The 22,111-nt window shown below is 36.7% G+C and overlaps 4 protein-coding genes across 4 annotated transcripts; all 4 read left to right on the top strand.

The window, feature by feature from the left end:
- The first annotated feature begins 649 nt into the window (after positions 1-649).
- LOC141344452 (tripartite motif-containing protein 16-like protein) lies at positions 650-3,815 on the top strand. Its single transcript, XM_073849349.1, has 6 exons — positions 650-776; positions 1,665-1,786; positions 1,924-2,157; positions 2,661-2,814; positions 2,905-2,967; positions 3,277-3,815. Exons 1-6 carry the CDS (start codon positions 650-652, stop codon positions 3,810-3,812), a joined length of 1,236 nt encoding a protein of 411 aa, XP_073705450.1. The 3' UTR covers positions 3,813-3,815.
- Positions 3,816-5,209: 1,394 nt separating this feature from the next.
- LOC141344010 (E3 ubiquitin/ISG15 ligase TRIM25-like) lies at positions 5,210-8,501 on the top strand. The gene is made up of 5 exons (XM_073848727.1): positions 5,210-5,832; positions 5,994-6,074; positions 6,203-6,436; positions 7,582-7,699; positions 7,788-8,501. The coding sequence occupies exons 1-4, from the start codon at positions 5,227-5,229 to the stop codon at positions 7,636-7,638; spliced, it is 978 nt and encodes a 325-aa protein (XP_073704828.1). The 5' UTR covers positions 5,210-5,226; the 3' UTR covers positions 7,639-7,699; positions 7,788-8,501.
- Positions 8,502-9,926: 1,425 nt separating this feature from the next.
- LOC141344008 (E3 ubiquitin/ISG15 ligase TRIM25-like) lies at positions 9,927-15,938 on the top strand. The gene is made up of 6 exons (XM_073848725.1): positions 9,927-10,591; positions 12,088-12,165; positions 12,280-12,513; positions 13,578-13,728; positions 13,814-13,873; positions 15,000-15,938. The coding sequence occupies exons 1-6, from the start codon at positions 10,001-10,003 to the stop codon at positions 15,533-15,535; spliced, it is 1,650 nt and encodes a 549-aa protein (XP_073704826.1). The 5' UTR covers positions 9,927-10,000; the 3' UTR covers positions 15,536-15,938.
- Positions 15,939-16,324: 386 nt separating this feature from the next.
- LOC141344007 (delta-like protein C) lies at positions 16,325-20,705 on the top strand. The gene is made up of 5 exons (XM_073848724.1): positions 16,325-16,546; positions 16,652-16,894; positions 19,404-19,464; positions 19,952-20,209; positions 20,419-20,705. Exons 1-5 carry the CDS (start codon positions 16,496-16,498, stop codon positions 20,622-20,624), a joined length of 819 nt encoding a protein of 272 aa, XP_073704825.1. The 5' UTR covers positions 16,325-16,495; the 3' UTR covers positions 20,625-20,705.
- Positions 20,706-22,111: the final 1,406 nt, after the last annotated feature.

Raw genomic sequence — 22,111 nt, 5'->3', positions numbered from 1 at the left:
GACACTGTAGCAGCTGTAGTCGAGAGGACAGAAAAGCAGGTAGGAAAAGTAATATAAAGTTAAATTATTGCTGAAATAAACTTTCTAAAATAATTAAACTCAAATGTGTCACAATAATTAAACACATATAAAGTACATAACAAATCTTAAAAGAATAGTTCATCCAAAAATGAAAATTTGCTGAAAACTTACTCACCCTCAGGCCATATAAGATGGAGATGAGTTTGTTCCCCTGCTAGGGAACTCATGCTGCATCCTCTAGTGGACACTTTTGTTACTCCTTGTTAGGGTATTTAAGTTGTGCTCTCTTTGAGGCCCTCACCTGGACTGTGTTGTCTCTCCTGTTAAGGGTTTTAAGCAGACAGCCCACAGTTGGTAGTCCTGACAAATTACAATGCGTTCCCCTTCCTAAGAACATGGCTATCTGAAGATAGCTATGTGCCATCTCTGTAATTGCTCCCCTGCTTTGGGTTTTGAAGTAGCAGTCACCTTGAGCCTTTGCCTAGACTGTGCTATCTCCCTGTATCTCCCCTGGGTTGTAAGCAGATAGCCCACTCTCTGTGGTCTAGGCAGTTTTGTGGGAAGGTACTGGTGGATAGCTCACATAGCATAGCTATCTGAGGATAGCTGTGTTCCTAACTTGGTTTGGATGTCCGTCTTTCAGTGGGTTCCCCATTTCTCCCAATATGTGAGCGGCCCAGGGCAGCAGTGGCTTGGCCCTTTTCTGAGGAAAGGTTCGGTGTATGTCTGTTATTTCCTAGGTGCACTCCAACCAGGTACACTGGCATGTGCCGCAGCATGGCATAGTTGGCAAAGTGACCACTAGAGGATGCAGCGCGAGTTCCCTAGAAGGGGAATGTCTTGTGGTTACACATGTAAATGTGATTACATGAGAGGCAACGAGACACTGCATCCCTTCACCATTTGGCCTGCCTGTTTCACATCTCCTTCAGACAACTAAGTTGGTGACGTGTTCAGTAGGCACCCTTTTACACTTTTGGGTGCCTGCCCATGACATCACAGGTCATGTGGACCATTAGGATTGGAGTTTTTTCACATGTGCTTCAGACACTGGTCCTGCTGGCAGCAGTCCCCAAAGTACCCACTAGAGGATGCAGCATCTTGTTCCCTCTTGGGAAACCATGGTTAAATGCATAACCAGAGACGTTTTCTTTATAGAACATATTTAGAGACATTTTGCATTACATCACTTTACTTCACATCAATGGATTATCTGCAGTGAATGGGTGCCATCAGAATGACTGTTCAAACAGCTGATAAAAACATCACAATAATACACAAGTAATCCACAAGTAATAAACTTCTTAATGACGAATTTGTTTATTACAAACATGCAGCTCTGCTTCACAAGATGTTAACTGATGGACTGGTGTCACGCCGATAACTTGTGGATTTTTTTTCATCTTTTTTTAATTACACACTGCAGATGATCTATTGGTGAGCATGTGATAATGCTAAATTTCACCAATTTTTTTCTGATGAAAAATAAACCAATCCTAAAAGAGTGTGTAAATATTCAACAACTTTTTATTTTTGGGTGAACAATTCATTCAAATTGTTATATTTAACACAATAACAATTATATAATAACACAATCCATAAGGTGAAGAATGTGAAGCGCAGCTTTGGCTCTATTTATTTAGTGACTCTTGGACTACTTGATCACCAGAAACAGTTGGAAAACACACTGATAAACTTCCAGAAGAAAATCCAAGACAGAGAAAAAGAGGTTCAGAAGCTGAAAGAGGCTGTGAAGACACATAAGGTGAGTTATAAGATGGTGGAAAAATGTTAGAGTTTCAGATAAATTTGGAAACACTCAGTATGTGTCAACTGAGTATGTTGATTCTGTCCTACTGAAACCCATGAGTGAACAGTCTGACTGTCTGTGTGTCATTACAGAGCTCTGCACAGGCAGCAGTGGAGGACAGTGAGAGGATCTTTACTGAACTGGTCCGCTCCATTGAGGGAAGACGCTCTGAGGTGACACAGCTGATCAGAGATCAGGAAAAGGCTGAAGTGTGTCGAGCAGAAGGACTCTTGAAACAACTGGAGCAGGAGATTGAGGATCTGAAGAGGAGACATGCTGAGCTGAAGCAGCTTGCACAAACAGATGATCATGTCAATTTCCTACAGGTGAGATCTGAATAACAGAACAGTCTTGCCAGAACAGAGCTCTTTTCTAACTTTTTTCTAACAAAACAAGCCAAAATGTTACACTATATAATAATTTAGCTGTACAGACAAGTTCATGGGAGAATTGACAGTAATTTATATATATATATATATATACTTTTTTTTTCTTTCAATGTTGTTATGTTTCAGCCTGATACTACATACTACTATTGTACACTACTGTTTAAATAAATGTAGTTTCTCATTAATCTAAACTCTGTTCCTTATAATGACAAAGTAAAAACAATTTTAGGAATGTCTGTAAATGTATTAAAAAGAAAAAAATTAAATATCACATTTACATACACACACACACACACACACACACACACACACACACACACAAAACACACACACACACACACACACACACACACACACACACACACACACACACACACACACACACACACACACACATACGTACATTATATATATTAACTGATTTGACTTTTTTGCTCTAGAGTTTTCGGTCTCTCTCCTCCCTACCTGGATCTACAGAGGGAGTCACTGTCAGTACTCTCCTGTCTTTTGATGATGTGAAAAAGTCTGTCTCTCAACTGAAAGAAAAACTGGAGAATTTCTGCAAAGAGGAGACTAAAAATATATCTGACAGGGGTACAAAAAAAGTAGCATTCATTTGCATTCATGAATATGTCTGCTGACACAATGTGCATTTTTAATGAGAAATTATGTCTATGTCCTTAGTAACATGCATCAACATTATTCCGATTCATGAGCACAAGCCAGATCACAAGGATTTTATACGATGTAAGTCAATGAAAATACACATGCATTGCACTATAGGAGGCACTCCAGATGCATCTTCTATCAATCTCTAAGAACAGAAAAAAGGATTAGTGTTCACACTGAGAAACACAAAAACATACAAAAAAACACATACTAAAAACACAACTGAAATAATTCAATTATGTATTATAACATGTACAGTACTAAATTTCCCCCCCCCCCCCCCCAAAAAAAAAAAACTTACCTGCTTACAAAAACAAGACAAATTTTAATTATAACTACTTGATATAGTTATTTTGTATAAAATACTTTTTTTTTTCACTCCATCAGATTCCCGACAACTCAGTTTGGATGTGAACACAGTGAATAAAAATGTCCAGCTGTCTGAGGGGAATAAAGTGGCTACTTGCAGTGAAACTGTTCAGACGTATCCTGATCATTCAGACAGATTTGATGAACTGCACGAGGTGTTGTGTAGAGAGAGTGTGAGTGAACGCTGTTACTGGGAGGTAGAGTGGAGTGGGACGTCTGGGGTTGGAATATCAGTGTCATATAAGAGCATCAAGAGGCAGGGAAAGACAAATGAGTGTGAATTTGGACTGAATGATCAGTCCTGGAGACTGTCCTTCTCTTCCTCTAGCTGCTCATTCTGGAACAATAACAAAGAGACTAAACTCTTTCCAGCCTCCAGTTCCTATAAAATTGGAGTGTATGTGGATTACAAAGCAGGGATTCTGTGCTTCTACAACGTCTCTGGCACAATGACCCTCATCCACAGAGTCCGGACCACATTTACTCAACCGCTCTATCCTGGGTTTTGGTTAAGTAAAGGCTCATCAGTGAAACTTTATCATCAAACAAAATAGATTTTATTTGTCGAGATTCTACAAATAATAGTATCAAATCATAGCTCTAAGCTGCAAAATAATTAACAGTGAGATATTATAGAGTATTTTATTTGCTAATCGGGTATTTAATTCTTTGAACCCCAGAAAATGCATGTAGCATATTATTAGAATTTATCACAGGCTTTGTAATGACAATAGGTTGGTTTTCTCCTAACACAATCATTTGGGTGTACTCATTTTTGCACCATGATCTTAAATAATTATTTTGTGAGAATAGTTCTAATTTTCATAAATTTACAGGCTATAACGTTTATTGCTATAAGGGCGATCAGTTTTTCTCGTTGTTTAATACATTTGGCCAAAATCTCATGACATAAAAAATTTACAAAAGTACATAGGCTACAACTAGACTCTTCTCCACTCTTCAAACACACAAATTAGCCTTTATAGACTCTGTTTCTTGAGTAAAGAAAATGCTGTACTTATTCAAACATCAGTTCTTTATTTAACCTTGCACTGCGAAGAAGTAAACGTCTGTCTTCAAACTGTACATGCATCACTTCATTTTTGAAAGCAGCGTGGAGTTATGAGGCTTGACTGACAATTTAAGAATACAATGGCGTTACAAGGTTTAGTCACAAGCTTTTTTTAAATGATTTTCAATGGTTAAATATTTGTAAAACCAATGAACAGACATAACGATATCCGTGTCTAGCTATTTTTAGCTGTACAAAACAGCGCATTTTGCTGTTTTATATTGCAAATTGGTGTGTCTTACCATGTTATCTTAATTATGAACACACTGGATTGTAGTGCAAACAGTTTTACCGTTTACTGCACGTTGTTATTCTTCTCGTTATTTCCCTACAGCGGATAATAAAGCAGAAGTCTCACCCATAGGCTGACTTACACATTAAAGAAAAAGGTGGATAGCACTGATTTAAAATAATGACTAAATATAATAGAGATCCTCAGAATAGTCAGAAATAGAATAATTAGAATGTATTTTAAATAATGTGAACATAACTCGCTTTGGATGTTTTTACTACTTGGTATAAATTACTGATATCCCCTCTTATATCACAATCACATATTTTCATATGCTTTTAAACAGTATGTGGCTTTTGTCTTTAATGACAAAACTGAAATATATTTATAAAAAAATTGAATGTGTTTAGATTTTGACTCATTAAGAGTGTGATTAAAGGTACACTTACTAAATTTTAATCTTTTAAACTGGTAACTAATGGTTTTTGAGTTTTATTGAGGAAGTCACACGGACTGGACTTGAGACTTCATTATCTATTGGCAATAAAATACTCTCATTTACAGACACACCTATTTTGGGCACAGAATAAGGTACTCATTTCAATCTTCAGTTGACTGAACACCACAACATACCTATTGTAGAACTGTTTTATGTGCTTCTGAAATGGCTGAAGGCAGTATTTCAGTTACTCAGGATCAGTTCAACTGTCCGATCTGTCTGGATCTACTGAAGGATCCAGTTACCATCCCCTGTGGACACACATACTGTATGAGCTGCATTACAGACTGCTGGAATCAAGATGATCAGAAGAAAGTTTACAGCTGCCCTCAGTGCAGACAGACCTTCACTCCAAGACCTGCTTTAAACAAGAATTTAGTGTTTGCTGAGATGGTGGAGAAACTGAAGAAGACCAAAGACCAAACAGCTCGTACTCTAAGTTACGCTGGTCCTGGAGATGTGGAGTGTGATGTTTGCACTGGTAGAAAACACAAAGCTGTTAAGTCCTGTCTGCTGTGTCTAGAATCTTACTGTCAAGCTCACTTTGAGCATCATGAGGAATTTCATTCAATTAGACGACACAAAATGACTGATGCCACTGGACGACTGCAGCATATGATCTGCTCCAAACATGATAAACAACTAGAAATCTTCTGTCAAACTGACCAGCAATGCATCTGTTATCTGTGTACGATGGATGAACATAGAAAGCATAACCCTGTAGCAGCTGTAGTCGAGAGGAAAGAGAAACAGGTAGGAAAAGGCAGATTTGTTTTAATCATCTACTGCAGAGGATCTGAGAATGAGTGAAATTTTAGAAAATTTTCCTTTTTGGGTGAACTATTCCTTAAAATTGTTTAATAAGACAATTTATGTTGTGAAGAAAGTGTATATTTAGTCCCCTTTATTTGTTCAACAGAAAGAGTTGGAAGACACAGAGAAAGTTCGAGCAAAAAATCCAAGACAGAGAGAAAGAGCTTCAGGAGTTGAAAGAGGCTGTAAAAACTCATAAGGTGAGTTTTGAGATGGGGAAAAATGTTAGAGCAGTTTCAGATTTATTTAGGGTCACTTACCCAACTGAGTATGTTGTCACTATCCCACTTAAAATCATGAGTGAATGGTTTGATTGTCTGTGTAACAGTGCTCCGCACTGGCAGCAGTGGAGGACAGTGAGAGGATCTTTACTGAACTGATCCGCTACATTAAGACAAGACGCTCTGAGGTGACACAGATAATCAGAGATCGAGAAAGGGCTGAAGTGAGTCGAGCAGAAGAACACTTGAAGCAACTGCAGCAGGAGATTGACGATCTGAGAAGAAGAGGTGCAGAGCTGAAGCAGGTTTTACAAACAGATGATCACATCTATGTCCTACAGGTCTGAATAACAGAACAATGGTCCAATGCAGTTGAGGTCAAAAGTTTACACCCCCCTTTCAGAATCTGCAAAAAGTTAAATATGTTACCAAAATAAGAGGGATCATACAAAATGCATGTTATTGTTTATTTAGTACTGACCTGAATAAGATATTTCACATAAAAGATGTTTACATAGTCCACAAGAGAAAATAATAGTTGAATTTATAAAAATGACCCCGCACCCCGCTTGATTAATACTGTGTTGTTACTTGAATGATCTACAGCTGTTTTTTTTTTTTTTTTTTTTTTGTTTTTTTTTAGTGATAGTTGTTCATGAGTCCCTTTTTTGTCCTGACAGTTAAACTGCCTGCTGTTCTTCAGAAAGATGTGTACATTTTTCTTATTTTACCTAAATATCATTTTTTTATTTTATTTAGTACTGCCCTTCAGAGGCTACAGAAGATACTTACATGTTTCCCAGAAGACAAAATAAGCCTGATCTTCAAATTCAAAAAGTTTTCACCAGTTTGCACCTCTTAATGCACTGTTTCTCCTTCTGAAGCATCAGTAAGTGTTTGAACCTTCTTTAATAGTTGCATATGAGTCTCTCAGTTGTCCTCAGCTCAGTGTGAAAAGATGGATCTCATAATCATACAGCCATTGTTGGAAAGGGGTTCATATACACAAAATGCTGGAAGACCAACAATATCTGGGATCTGAAGGTTTTTTTTCTGAAGAACAGCAGGCAGTTTAACTGTTCAGGACAAACAAGGGACTCATGAACAACTATCACTAAACAAACAAACAAACAAAAAAAACTAAACAAAAAAACAGCTGTGGATCGTTCAGGTAGTATTTAGAATCAAGTGTATGTAAACTTTTGAACGGGTAATTTTTATAAATTCAACTATTATTTTCTCTTGTGGACTATATGTAACGTCTTTTATGTGAAACACCTTATTCAGGTCAGTACTAAATAAACAATAACATGCATTTTGTATGATCCCTCTTATTTTGGTAAAATACTGCAATTAGCGTTTTGCAGATTCTGAAAGGGGATGTAAACTTTTGACCTTAACTTTATAAAGCTGTACAGATGTCTAAACAGACTGGAGCTGTGTCAAATGTTGATCAGATCTCTTTCCATCTCACCTGGATCCACAGAGAGTGTCAGTTCTCTCCTGTCTTTTGACGACGTTGGAAAGTCTGTCGCTCAACTGAGAGAAAAACTGGAGGATTTCTGCAAAGAGGAGACTGAAAAGATAGCTGACAGAGTTAAAAAGTAACATTATTTGCTTTTATGAATACGCCTGACAACACAACTAACTTTTTATAAGAATTATTGAAACTATGTCTGTTTATATCCTTAGTAAAATACATCAACATTATTCCCATCCATGAGCAGAAGCAAGTTCACAAGGATTTCATACAATGTAAGTCAATGAAAATGCACTTTCAATCATACTTTCAATCTGTGAGAACAAAAAAAGGACTGCTAAAACACAACTATGAAATCAATCAATTATTTTATAATATAAAATATTGTATTATAGCATGTATTACATTAATGTTTTTCAAAGAAACTTGCCTGTTTGCAAAAAGTTTAAATTATATAATCACTTAAATTGTGCGTTGTTGTATTAAAATTTTTTTATTTATTTTTCTCTCTATTAGATTCATGTCAACTCAATTTGGATGTAAATACAGTGAATAAAAATATTCAGCTGTCTGAGGGCAATAGAGCAGCTACTTGCAGTGAATCTGTTCAGCCGTATCCTAATCGTCCAGACAGATTTCATGAATTGCATGAGGTGTTGTGTAAAGAGACTGTGTGTGGACGCTGTTACTGGGAGGTGGAGTGGAGTGGTGTTGTGGGAATATCAGTGTCATATAAAGGAATCCACAGGAAAGGACAGAGAAGTGATTGTGGATTTGGACTGAATGATCAGTCCTGGAGATTGTACTGCTCTACCTCTGGTTACTTTTTCTGGCACAAAAACAAAGAGACTAAACTCTCTGTGGTCCCCAGCTCCTGTAGAATAGGAGTATATGTAGATCACAAATCTATTCATTAAATACCTGTAATCAGCGGTAAATGCCATCAGGTGCGTGATTTCGTCGGTAAACAACGGCTGTGTGTAGTATATACGGCTCAACGTGAAATCACGCACCTGATGGCATTTACCGCTGATTACAGAACCGGCTTTACTGACAAAACGCGCAAGCATGATCGGCCGATTCATATCGGTGCATCCCTAGTTCTTAATATCCTCCTATTTTTTTTCTCTAACACATATGCTGCAGCTCTTGAAACATTGAATAAAATAAAACAAGTAAAAGCATTTTTTTTTTTTCAAATTACTTTACAAATTTAAAAATAATTTCCCTTCATTTAAGTAGTGTGAGAGTGCAACGATGCTCTAAATTTGTTTGCATAGTAACATGATAAATCCTGTTTCATTTTCCAACTGTCCTTTTTTCTTTCCTCCCGTCCTACGAAGGCCGTCTCGTTTTTGTTCTAAGTTAAGGACACTTCGTATACACGTCCTACAGAGGATGCAACCTCCAGAGGATTCGACCTCCGGAGGGCGCAGCCTTCCAAATGAGACACAGCTATAAGCTTGGTCTCAATACGTTAATAATATTTATTCCATGGAGTGTCTGGATACTGGATTCTGATAGGCTGGCATGGCAGGTATGCAGTAAAACCGTTTATTGCACGGCTCTTTGGAATGCTTGATTCTGATTGGTCAGTTGAGACATTTGCAGGTTCGTTCTTTTCAAATAATCACCGCTCCAAAGTAATAACGCATAGCCGGTACTACTTGTATGTTTAAAATCCCTCCGTGCCAACAAAGATTACCGTTTGGCGCCATCTTGTGACAAACACTGGACAACCACAATTAACAATGGAAAATTTCGATATTAATCTATTTAAATTGTCTATTCTATTTAAATATAACTTTACAAATGACCATGGAATAAGCGGAATAATCAACGGCTTGCCGTGCATTAAAGGATTTAAAATGCATTTCGCCGGTGCAACCACCCTCAGCTTCGCGTCCTTCGGTTATTAGCCTGCACGGCAAACCGTTGATTATCCCTTACATATAGGCTATACATTTAGATTTTGTAAATGTAAACAAAAAGTGGTTTGTAGATGTAAAAACACTCATTAAGAATTTTGTTTTAATGTTAAAAATGTTAATACATAAATTTCAGTATTTTTTTTTTGTTCTCCATTAAAATTTAGCTTTAGCTTTATGCTTGTAAATTGTGTGAGGAAAAATAATTTATAATTGATTGTTGTTACTTAAGTTACTTTTAGTAAATATGTGTGTCTAATGAACAAGAGCCTCTTATCAAAGTTTATTATTCAGCCTTGGCTTTCAGCGTGAGACTGACCTAGTGAAAGCTTTTTATTACTGGCAGTAAAATACAAGTGAGTCAAACCAGATGTATTTGTTTTGCACACGTCTCTTAAACACCAGGAAACTATTTCAGCTTTTCATTTCAAAGAAAACGAAACCTAAGTATAGATAAGCCATTGTATGATTCTCTCTATCTGTGTCTGTGCAGTGAAATGGCAGAAGCCAGTATTTCTGTGGCTCAGGATCAGTTCAGCTGTTCAATCTGTCTGGATCTACTGAAGGATCCAGTGAGCATCCCCTGTGGACACAGTTACTGCATGAACTGCATCACAGACTGCTGGAATCAGGATGATCAGAAGGGAGTTTACAGCTGCCCTCAGTGCAGACAGACCTTCACTCCAAGACCTGCTTTAAACAAGAATGTGATGTTTGCTGAGATGATAGAGAAACTAAAGAAGACTAAAGTTAAAGCAGCTTGTCCTGCTCCCAGTTTTGCTGGACCAGGAGATGTGGAGTGTGACGTCTGCACTGGGAGAAAATATAAAGCCATCAAGTCCTGTCTGTTGTGTCTGGAGTCTTACTGTCAAAGCCATTTTGATCGACATGAAGAATCTCGTTCAAGGAAACGACACAAGATAACTGATGCCACTGGACAACTCCAGGAGATGATCTGCCTGCTACATGATAAACTGCTGGAGGTTTACTGTCGTACTGACAAAAAGTTTATCTGTTTACTGTGTGCTATGGATGAACATAAAAATCATGACATTGTATCATCTACATCTGAGAGGACAGAAAAACAGGTAGGGGAGGAAATAAAGTTACAGGGAAGTTATAGGAAATAATAGTTTGAAATCATATGTATAAACATACATGACCACTGAGATTCCATAGCTTTCTAAAAAAAACATCACAGTGATTAAATGAGACCTCAAGTATACAACAAACCTTAATAATACTATATGAAAATATATATAGATATAGCTGTTCTACAATATCTATATATAGGGGAAAGTGGGGTGAGTTGTGCCAGTTTTTACTCAAAGTGACTTTATAGTGAAGCCGTGACAGTAATCCCTCCAATTTAAGCATGTACATATATTTCAGGATGTGGTGCATCCCCGGGAACAATAACTTTGGATCTGAAATAAACTGATTCAGAATTACAGCTTTCAGAAAAAAAGTGGTCTTGTGGCACAACTTGCCCCCGGTGCGGGGTAAGTTGTGCCTTTGGGGAGAATACAGTTGGGTAAATTGTGCCAGTGATTATTTAAGTTAAAAAGAACATTTTAATGTCATGAACTGTAATGCCATATAAAATCAAGACAAATTCAATACAAAATTGCTAATTTAAGGTTTATTTAGATATCGTTACCCTACTAAACTATTGGCATGTCATATTTTCAACTTTTCGTAAAACACAAAAAAACTCAAATACACAATATGTGATATTTGCGAATAATCAGAACGCTGCCTGTTAACAAAATGCTGTCTGTCAATTATGTAACATATAGGAAAGAAGTTACTTTCTTATGAACATTTCTGAACACCCCATTGTGACTTTTGCCACTTAAAAAACGGACAAACGGCAGGTAAATCAAACACTGATGAGGCACGCTCATCTTTTCACACAGATTATCCCCTGTGGGTATGCAGGTCTAGATCAGGGATGCCCAACCCTGTTCCTGGAGATCTACCATCCTACAAAGTTCAGCTCCAACCCTAATCAAACACCCCTGAACCAGCTAATTAATCTCTTAGGTAGCACGTGATAATTACAGACAGCTGTGTTGGAGCAGGATTGGAACTAAAGTCTGCAGGTAGGTAGATCTCCAGGAACAGGGTTGGTCAGCCCTGGTCTAGATCCGGACTATTACTTAACATCCCACTGGCACAACTTAACCCTGCCCCTTTGGCACAAATTACCCCAGCCCGACAATTTTGAAAGACTAGCATGATTCCGCAGTTTAAAGCTAACATAATGCTAACTGTATAGACTCACTGTGTAGCCTACTAAAGCACTAAAACATGTGTGAAATATTTTCAGACGTGTCTAGAATTGTTCAGACGCAACAATCAAAAAACCTTGATCATATAAATCAAAAATAAAGTTTTTTTGAGCTAAAATGTGCTCATGCCATGTGTCTCTCTTCTTTGAGGGATGGGTAAATTGGATTGCTCTTCAAAACTATGTGGTCACATGACCAATTTCTTCTATGGTTTCCTAGAAACAAGGGGTGGCACAACTTCCCACTGGCAGGAATCACCCCACTCTCCCCTATACACATTTGTTCAACAGAAACAGTTGGAGGACACACAAAGAAAGTTCGAGCAGAGAATCCAAGAGAGAGAGAAAGAGGCTGTGGAGACTCATAAGGTGAGTTATTAACAGAAGAGAAAAATAAATGCTGGATGTTAGAAGAGCAGTCCCACTGAAGCCCACTGTGGCTAACTGACTAAACTGAATGATTCTCTATGTGTGTTATAACAGTGGTCTGCACAGGCAGCAGTGAAGGACAGTGAGAGGATCTTTACTGAACTGATCCGCTCCATTGAGAGAAGCTGCTCTGAGGTGATAAAGACGATCAGAGAAAGGGAAAAGGCTGAAGTGAGTCGAGCTGAAGAACTCTTAAAGAACCTGGAGCAGGAGATTGATGATCTGAGGAAGAGAGATGCTGAGCTGAAGCAGTTTTTACACACGGATGATCACATCCATTTCCTACAGGTAACAGAGATCTGAATAACAGGACTGTTTTAAAATAGTTTAAACAGTTTAAATAGTCAACTTAAAATAGTCAACTTTGGTGTGTTTGTTCTTATTATCTTCATCTTCTTTCATAATCTGCTCTGGAAGCATTTGGGCATTAGGAAATGTAACTTACTAAGACTCCAAACTTGACAGGATGGTCCCTAACATCCACCATAACTCACGTTAACTCACATACGTGCACATACACACATTCGTCCATCACTTGCGCTAAAATAAGATTATTTGTATTTTGGTTCATACACAGGGGTGCATTAAAGGGATAGTTCACCCAAAAACAAATATTTGATGTTTATCTGCTTACTAGGACATCCAAGATGTGGGTGACTCAAACCATTGCAGTCTGTCAGTCATATAATGGCAGTCAATGGGCACGTAATCTTTGAGAGTAAAAAAACATACACAAACAAAACCAAATTAAACCCTGCAGTTCGTGACGATACATGGAGGTGTTAAGACACAAAACGATCGGTCTGTGCAAGAAACTGAACAGTATTTATATCATTATTTACCACTGATCCACAGCAACATATAATTGTATTGAGCGCGTTCACAACAGCCGGCGCGTGACACGTCAACGCATGGGCTTCAACGGGCTGAAGCCTAGGGGCCTACACTGGGAAAGTGGCCTGCAGGGAAATTATATTTTTTCAAATAAGTATTTGTAAATATAGAGGTTTGCAGCAGTGACAATGATCTACTGATGATGAATAACGAATACGAATATTCATATAATAATGAATATTTTGTGATTGGTTTACCTGTAAACTCATATTTTGGCCAGGAAATTTTTGATGGCATTTCATTTTCGTATTACCTCAGTATGCCTGTAAGAACGTTGCATTTACTTTATGCAACGTCTATAATTAAATTGTTCCACAAGCGCCACCTTCTGGCAAGACTGAATTGCATATTCACTTACATCCACATTTTATGCAGAACAGTGTTGTGAATGATAACTAAGTTGCAAAGTTAAATACACCTGAACAAGGTTTTTGTCAATGTATGCTTATTTCTTCTAGAGTTTTCAGTCTCTCTCTGCCCTGCCTGGATCTACAGAGAGTGTTAATGTCAGTTCTCTGTCTTTTGATGATGTGGGAAAGTCTGTCTCTCAACTGAGAGAAAAACTGGAGGACTTCTGCAAAGAGGAGGCTGAAAAAATATTTCACACAGGTAAATGTGATGTAGAAAAAAACTTCAAATATAAATATGGGTAAACTGTTTTGTAACAATTATTCCAATAATATTTATTTCATAGTAACATACATCAACATTACTCCCACCAATGAACCCAAGACTAGGAAGGAGCTCCTACAATGTAAGTCACTATGAATAAACAAACACACACACACACACACACACACACACACACACACACACACACACACATGTTGGGTTTACATGTTTTATGGGGACATTCCATAGGCGTAATGGTTTTTATACTGTACAAACCGTACTTTCTATCGCCCTACACTCACCCTACACCTAAACCTAGCCCTCACAGGAGATTGTGCATACTTTTACTTCCTCAAAAAAACTCATTGTGCATGATTTATTAAATTAAATATTTATTAAATTTTAAAGGTTTTAGTCAAGAATGAACATGTCAAGGAGTCTGACAACAGCCAGTGCTCCACACAGAGATCTTGGGGGTTTTATAAAACAAGTTTACCAAATAAGCCAGGCTTATTTCAGTTAGTCTGACATATTGTCACTTGATTTGGCTCAAAGTAAGATCTCATAATCATCCAGTTTTTCTAGAATGGCATGAAGAAACAAAACAAACTGAGATACTGTAGACTAAATCCAGAAGAACTGTGGCAAAGTCTCCAAGATGCTTCAAGAGACCTACCTGCAAAGCTACCTGGAGAACTATACGCAAGTGCACCTACAGGGAAAATGCTGCTTTAAACGCAAAGGATGGCCACACCAAATGTTGATTTAAATTAGTTAATGGAAGTTAATAAAAAAAAACAAAAAAACAAAAACACTTTTAACAGTACTGTAGCTTTGCAGGTAGGTTTCTTAAAGCATCTTGGAGAAGTTGCCACAGTTCTGGATTTAGTGTGTCTCAGTTTGTTCTGTTTCTTCATGTCATTCCAGACAGACTGGATGATGATGAGATCAGATCTCTGTGTGCAGCACTGGCTGTTGTCAGACTCCTTTACGAACAAAAATCTCACTGGATTATTACAATTAATGGCAAAGTTAATGTTTGGAAATGTAAACGTATATTTCCTACTGACACACTACAACAAAAGATAGAAATGACTGACTTGAAACCATGAAGCTGGTGAAAATACTAATGTTCTAATAATTTGGACCAGCATGGTATATAATTATACATCACACCTATTTACATATGAAGAATTATATATTCTATATTGACCTTTATCCAAAGAAAGGAGACAAATTTATGCTGAGTCTGTTTTTCTCTCAATCAGATTCCCGTCACCTCACTATGAATGCAAACACAGTGAATAAATCTATTCAACTGTCCGAGGAGAACAGAGTGGCAACTTGCAGTAAAAATTTTCAGTCATATCCCAATCATCCTGACAGATTTGATTTTTATTATGAGGTGCTGTGTAGAGAGAGAGTGTGTGGACGATGTTACTGGGAGGTTGAGTGGAGTGGGACTGACAAGGTTGGAATATCAGTGTCATATAAGAGTATCAAGAGGCAAGGACAGAGACATGAGTGTGGATTTGGACTGAATGATCAGTCCTGGAAATTGAACTGCTCTCCTTCTGTTTGCTCATTCTGGCACAATAACAAAGAGACTAAACTCCCTGTGGTCTCCAGCTCCTGTAGAATAGGAGTGTATGTGGATCACAGTGCAGGAATTCTGTCTTTTTACAGTGTCTCTGACACAATGACCCTCATCCACACAGTCCAAACCACATTCACTCAACCACTCTATCCTGGGTTTTGGTTAAATGTAGGCTCATCAGTGAAACTTCATAATTTGACTAAATAGATGATGTACAGATTTTATAAATAATATTGTCATGTAGAACTATAGGATTTTGGTTCATGTTTGGTATGCACCAAACATTTGGGATGTGGGTATTGTATTCAAACAGTGGAGGTAGATGAATTTCGGCTTGTATGAATCTCAGAAGCCTTTCGATTCGTAGAAAGATCCAGTTATGACATTTTGATTAAAAATTGGAACATACACATGAACAGTTGTTTAGAATAAGATCAGTAAATTTGTAAAATTAATTTTTTGTTTGTTCAGATACATTAAGACATACATCGTTTATGTATATCAGTTTTTTTATGAATATTGCAGTGTATATCATTCTTTGCTTTTGCTTTATGGAGCGACATGCTTATCTACTGCTTTCACAGAAATATTAATAAATGTGAATATCCAATCCTTGGTTTTTTTGTTTTTGTTTTTTAATGAAAGCACATTACTTCAGCATCATTACATAAATGGTTCAGAGTGAATTCAGGAAAATAATATCAGTTTGAAAAGACTGAAAGATAATGGTGGGTGTAAATAAACAGTTTAAAAAAGTGTTCATTTAAACTGTCATAGCAATATTAGTTGACGGTTATAGTTTATTAATTTACAGTATGGGAAAATTCTATTAAAACAATGTTATTACACAGTTTTAACTAGATGTGCTCAGTTTTCAAAAAAAAAAAAAAAAAATTTACAGAGAGGTTTATTTGCATACACTACTCCCACTCTGAGGTCCCTATTTAAACCAGAAGTGCTCTAAATTCTGGAGCTAGAAATGGGTTATTCTTTACTTTGTGAGCTCCAGCCAAGTCAATACTAACACATTTAATATTCCACTTCCACTTAAATTATCCATTTATTTTTCTTTTCTATATTTTTTATGTTTTTTCTTACATAAAAAGTTTTATATCAGATTGTTGTCACAATCTTTTTTTAAACAACATCAGACAAAAAGACAACAAAATGGCTCAGTTTTTATCAACATGCTTCTTACTTTTGATATCAGCGCAACTGGTAAGTATTTCAGTTCAAGTTTTGAATGTAATCTCTTTCTTTTAAAATAGTTTTAACCACCACATAATATGTAGTGTGCTGATACACAACATCTTATTTTTATAGGTCAAATCGTCTGGTGTGTTTGAGTTGAAAGTGCACTCTTTCACAACCATCAGCAGCAGTGTGTGTAAACAGTCCAGAGACTGTCAGGTTTTTTTCCGCGTTTGCCTGAACTACACGCAGGATGTCATATCATATAGACTGGCATGTTCAAATGGCACTGGACTGACAGGAACATTAAACACAGAGCAGAACTCCATCTCCACTAGTGCACCAATAACTGTGCCCTTTAACTTAAAGTGGCTGGTGAGTAGCTCAAGAGTGAACAGTGAAAAAGACTAATATAACAGTTATATCATGTATAGCGTATTACATACATAGACCATAGACTTTTAGGCTAAGTGACAGATATCGCTTAAATAGATTGTGAAATAATCTTTCTCAGTGATGTTTTTGTTTATTCAGTCAGAAGACTTTGATCGGCTTTCTGCTAATCAATTTGCTGTTTTTTTGAGGCAGCCCATATATGGTAAGCAGGAAGCCAGGTAGAGTCAGACTGTCATGTGAGATCATTATGTTGCAACAGCTGAATTTGGCAACAAATGTCATAATACCTATACAAAATCAGTGTATAGTAGTAATAGGGAAAAGACTCATGAAGCTCTTAAGGTTTTCCTCAATTCTGCCAGAAAAAGATTCAAAGCCTTGGAGTATCAACAACAGTGTCATCTGCTAATCCGTAACATTTACAGCAGCCGTAAACCCAACAAACACAACTTTTCACAACGTTGTATTTTGGTTGCAATTAGGTAATGTTATAAAAATAGTTAGGTAATTAAAATAGTATTATAAAATATTATTTATTGAACAATAACCATTATAAAACATTAAACAAGTTCTAAATTGGATGTAATATACTTGTAATTTGTGTTAAAAAAAATCCCTAAAAAGCATTTGTTTTAGTGCAAATGAGTAATAAGATTGCAATATGATTATTATTATAACTGCAATCAAATAATTTGTAATTATAGTTGAAATTAAAATCTTTACATTTTACAAATGAAATGCTGTTTTTTTTTCAGTTAAAATCTATGCACTGAAATTTCTTGAACAGTTCATGTGCTCATATTCAAATTTGCCAGTCATTGCATAATTCTTATATGTTGTACTTTATTTGAAACCATTTTGTGTTATTGGTATATATTTATGCATTTGTCTCGTTTAGGTTTAGGTATATCATATTTTTATATTTTGTGAATAAATATGAGTGACAAAATTTGTGTGTAGTTTAAATTATTAGGCCTACATATATAAATAGGCTTATAAAATCGAGGTTAACAATGGTACAAGTAAGATGAAATGTAAAAAAGTGCTGTAATAAGATCAATATTCAGATTTAACACTAAAGGAAACATTTTGATTGCAGCGTGTGAAGTACCAGTTTGGACTTGGTAAGTACGTTTTTAAAACATTGGAAGGAGACATACAGACGTGTTAAAAAGTTATAAAAACATTTCGACAACGTTGTGGAAAAACGTATTTTTAACATTTAAAAAACGTATTAAATACGTCGGGAAAAAAAACATATCACAACCTTTTCACAACGAGAAAAAAAACAAAAAACGTTTTTACAACGTTGTGTTTGCTGGGAAGCCAGGAAATACTTTAATGTACTTGTTTTTCTTTCAGATGCCATTTTAGTACATTTTGAGAATGTAGTGTATATTTAGTATTTGGTAGGCCTATATAGACTTTTGAAAACCTTTGCGAATCATTTGTTTTGAATCATTGATTCGGAGCGCGTATCAAAATGCCATATTAATGACAGATTTATTTAATAAAACAAAAGAGTTAATTAATAGCCTCTTATTGGCCTGATTAACCAAGCATCACGTTTTGGAAAAGTCAATCGTTTTACGAAGCAATTGGTTCAATTGATTTAAAGTTTCAAAAAGCTTTGTTTCTGCTATGACTACTTACCAAAGAGTGCAAAGATGAATATGAAACCATAAAAGAGGAGCATTTGCGCGCGTCTTTGGAGGGCGTGGTTTTAGAAAGTGGGGCGTGCGCATTTAGGCCACACCCACACCGGGGGAAACTGAAAACAATCCAACGCTCTCCATTGACTTTGTATTGCGGGAAGCGGGCTCCTTGTCATTTCTGACTAACAAAAAACAAAACAATGTCTAAAAGCTGCCATGAGACAAGGTATACAGTAAACAAGCTAAAAGCACATAACTACGTTTTTATAAGCTGTCGAGCCAAAAAACGAGAGTTTAAGGACACAAAGAGTTGTAGATGTCAGGGTATTTCACTTTGGGCCATTCAGTTGGATAATTTCTCCATCAAAAGGAAGGTAAGGAAAAGGTGCACTGACATAGACCAATGAAATGTAGTTTCTTAAGATATCTCCTCCTTTCAGGGTGGTGAAATAATCCTTTGACATGGTTAAATAATGGATGTTTACTGTCGCCATTAAATTTCCCTCCAGCAGGCATAGTTCTCAGAGTAATAAGACACATTGCGCTCTACTTTTGTGTTATTAAACATTCTTTTTTTAGGTCGACAGCTTATAAAAACATAGTTTTGTGCTTTTTAGTTTGTTTACTGTCCACCTTGTCACATAGCAGCTTTTAGACATTGTTCTGATTTTTGTTAAGTCAGAAATGACAAGAAGGCAGCTTCCCACAATACAAAGTCAATGGAGAGCAATGGATTGTTTCCCCCCTCGGTGGGCGTGGTTTTTAAATTATGACACGTGTCGCTTTGTCTCTATGGAGGTTTGAGAACAGCTTAAAAATTATTCTCATTACAGGGAACAGTTGCAGTGATAATTGAAGCATGGAATGCAGAGCCCTCCAATGATCATCCAACAGGTACGCCTCATATTTTTATTTAATAGGATAGTTCACCCAAAAATGAAAATTCTGTCATTAATTACTCACCCTAATGCTGTTCCAAACTCGTAAGACCTTCATTCATCTTCGAAACACAAATTAAGATATTTTTGATGAAATCCAAGAGCTTTCTGACCCTGCATAGACAGCAACACAACTTCCACATTCAAGGCCAGAAAGTTATAGGAACATTGTTAAAATAGTCCGTGTGACCTTAATTTTGTAAAGCTACAAGAATACTTTGTGAACAAAAAACATTATCTGCCTCCATTTTGGAGAGCATCACGACATATGCGTTCCTCTGCATATAGAGGGTCGGAAAGCTCTGGGATTTCATCATATATATCTTAATTTGTGTTCTGACGATGAACATAGATTTTATGGATTTGGAAAAGCATGAGGGTGAGTAATTAATGACAGAATTTAAATATTTAAAATGTATTAATTCATTATGATTTATTTTCAGAGAATCTAAACAATATGATTGGCCACTTCGCTACCAAAATAAACCTTACTATTGGTCAGAAATGGTCCCAGGATGTGCATCTCGGAGAGCAAAGTGAGCTGCGCTTTAGCTATCGTGTTGTGTGTGATAAATTCTACTATGGTGACGACTGCTCTGATTTCTGCCGTTCACGGGATGACCCCTTTGGTCACTTTACCTGTAACGACACTGGAAGCAGAATTTGCTTGCCTGAATGGAAAGGCGAATATTGCGCAGAGCGTAAGTTTTTTGTTGTAACACTGATATGTTAATTATAAAAGCTGCATTTATTTTTTCATTTATATATGTTATTTGCATTTGGTCTGTTAGAAAATCTAATTAGGCAATAAGCATGAATAGCACTACATGTCAAATCTTTTGTATTGTATTTTGAATATGATGCACATTCGTTCTAATTTACTGATTTCTCTCCCTCTCATTTTTACCAGCTATCTGCTTATCTGGCTGTAGTGAGGAACATGGTTTTTGTGAGGCCCCTGGTCAGTGCAAGTGCTTCACTGGGTGGCAGGGCTCCCGCTGTGATGAGTGCGTACCTTACCCAGGGTGCTTACATGGCACCTGCAAACTGCCCTGGCAGTGCAGTTGCAAGAAGGGATGGGGTGGCCTGTTGTGCAACAAGGAATCTAATGTCTGAATTCTTATATTTCGTGTTTTCCTGGTTAAGTGTTTTCATTTATAATGAGCTGCTGTGGTGAAGAAAACACTTGAAATTAAAAAAATGAAAACAAAATCCTTGAATTATGCTGTCTTGTTAACAATAATTATGCCAATTGGCAATTGTGTGCACCTGCTTTAGGCTCATAAAGGCTAGTGTGAGATCAAGGGGACATTTCAACTGCCAATGTGCTTTAAATGGCCTTCACACCCAAAAAATATGCTGTGCATGACGCCTGCTGGTAGATGTCGGAAATACATCATCTTATAGTAAAGAGGGTTTTTTTTCTATTGACAGTCATTCAGAAATATCTGCAATGGGGCATGAATTTGTTACTTTTAATATACAAGATGCTTTGCCAGTGATATTTTTGAAAGTTCTTAAAAGTGCGAAATAGCTTTGGATTGAGTGTGTTTTCATATGGAGCAATCAGCATATCAGGAATGTATTAGGAAATTTAAACGTTTTTGAAAAAACCTTTCCTCCCATGCAAGAACTTACTACTATCACAAAATAATTAGACTTTTTAATTACATTAAAATTATTTCACTATTTTGGTTAATGCTTTCATTAAGCCTCATTCAAAAAAGCTAGGTAAATAACGAGAATAATAACAATGTGCAGTAAACGGTAAAACGGTTTGCACTGCAAACCAGTGTGTTCATAATTAAAATAATACATTAAAATAATAACCAATAACCAGTTTTGCAATATCAAGCAGTAAAACGAGCTGTTTTACAGCTAAAATATCTGGGTGTGAAAGACTTATCAAATTTACAAATGTCCATTCCCACTCTTACAGGACAAACAAGGTGGATAGGCTATTAGTACAATACGCACCTCACTTTACATTGTTTACAAATGCTAAAGGTGCCTCAATTTCATTATAAATCCGACATCTAGTAGTTGAAAATCTCATAGCACCTTTAAAAACAGATCTAAAGGGGTCATATAATGTTGCTAAAAAGGGTATTATTTTGTGTATTTGCTGTAATGCAATGTGTTTATGCAGTTTGAGGTTCAAAAAACATATTTTCCACATACTGTTGGTCCTCTTTGCCCCGCCTTTCTGAAACGCTTCGATTTTTACAAAACTCAACGTTGATGGAAACCGAGGTGTTCTCTGATTGGCGGAACACCTCAAGCGTGTGACTCAAATGTTATTCCCCTTACATTTTTTTTTGTAGTCGCAATGAGACAAAAACAATAAAGCCCATTATAAACTAGGCATTTGTTGAATCCAGTGGGGACATAACTACTGATTATGACTCATACAGTATTTTTTACACATTGCATTGCGTAAACATAACACCAAGTTTGCATTTGCTATGGTAAAACGCGATACAACAAGCACTACCCTACACTGCTCAAAACTCGCCTTTGAATGGTCACTGAATTCTTTAAAGTCCCCATGAAATCAAAATTAAAGTTTTTTGGCTTTTAGTATGAATATATTAGCCTTAAGG

This window comes from Garra rufa, chromosome 10 (genome assembly GCF_049309525.1).
Source record: "Garra rufa chromosome 10, GarRuf1.0, whole genome shotgun sequence".
Taxonomy (NCBI): Eukaryota; Metazoa; Chordata; class Actinopteri; order Cypriniformes; family Cyprinidae; genus Garra; species Garra rufa.
The sequence above is the reverse complement of the archived record's forward strand: the minus strand, read 5'-3'. Positions and strand labels throughout refer to the sequence as shown.

Coding starts and splice junctions, on each gene's coding strand:
- LOC141344007 (XM_073848724.1), top strand. CDS start 16,496: ATGGCTCAGTTTTTATCAACATGCTTCTTACTTTTGATATCAGCGCAA. Junction 16,547..16,651: donor TTTTGATATCAGCGCAACTG/GTAAGTATTTCA, acceptor TTATTTTTATAG/GTCAAATCGTCTGGTGTGTT. Junction 19,465..19,951: donor CTCCAATGATCATCCAACAG/GTACGCCTCATA, acceptor ATTTATTTTCAG/AGAATCTAAACAATATGATT.
- LOC141344452 (XM_073849349.1), top strand. CDS start 650: ATGTCCGTCTTTCAGTGGGTTCCCCATTTCTCCCAATATGTGAGCGGC. Junction 1,787..1,923: donor AGGCTGTGAAGACACATAAG/GTGAGTTATAAG, acceptor GTGTCATTACAG/AGCTCTGCACAGGCAGCAGT. Junction 2,815..2,904: donor TAAAAATATATCTGACAGGG/GTACAAAAAAAG, acceptor CTATGTCCTTAG/TAACATGCATCAACATTATT.
- LOC141344010 (XM_073848727.1), top strand. CDS start 5,227: ATGGCTGAAGGCAGTATTTCAGTTACTCAGGATCAGTTCAACTGTCCG. Junction 6,075..6,202: donor AGGCTGTAAAAACTCATAAG/GTGAGTTTTGAG, acceptor TCTGTGTAACAG/TGCTCCGCACTGGCAGCAGT. Junction 6,437..7,581: donor ATCACATCTATGTCCTACAG/GTCTGAATAACA, acceptor CTGGATCCACAG/AGAGTGTCAGTTCTCTCCTG.
- LOC141344008 (XM_073848725.1), top strand. CDS start 10,001: ATGGCAGAAGCCAGTATTTCTGTGGCTCAGGATCAGTTCAGCTGTTCA. Junction 10,592..12,087: donor CTGAGAGGACAGAAAAACAG/GTAGGGGAGGAA, acceptor TTTGTTCAACAG/AAACAGTTGGAGGACACACA. Junction 12,166..12,279: donor AGGCTGTGGAGACTCATAAG/GTGAGTTATTAA, acceptor GTGTTATAACAG/TGGTCTGCACAGGCAGCAGT.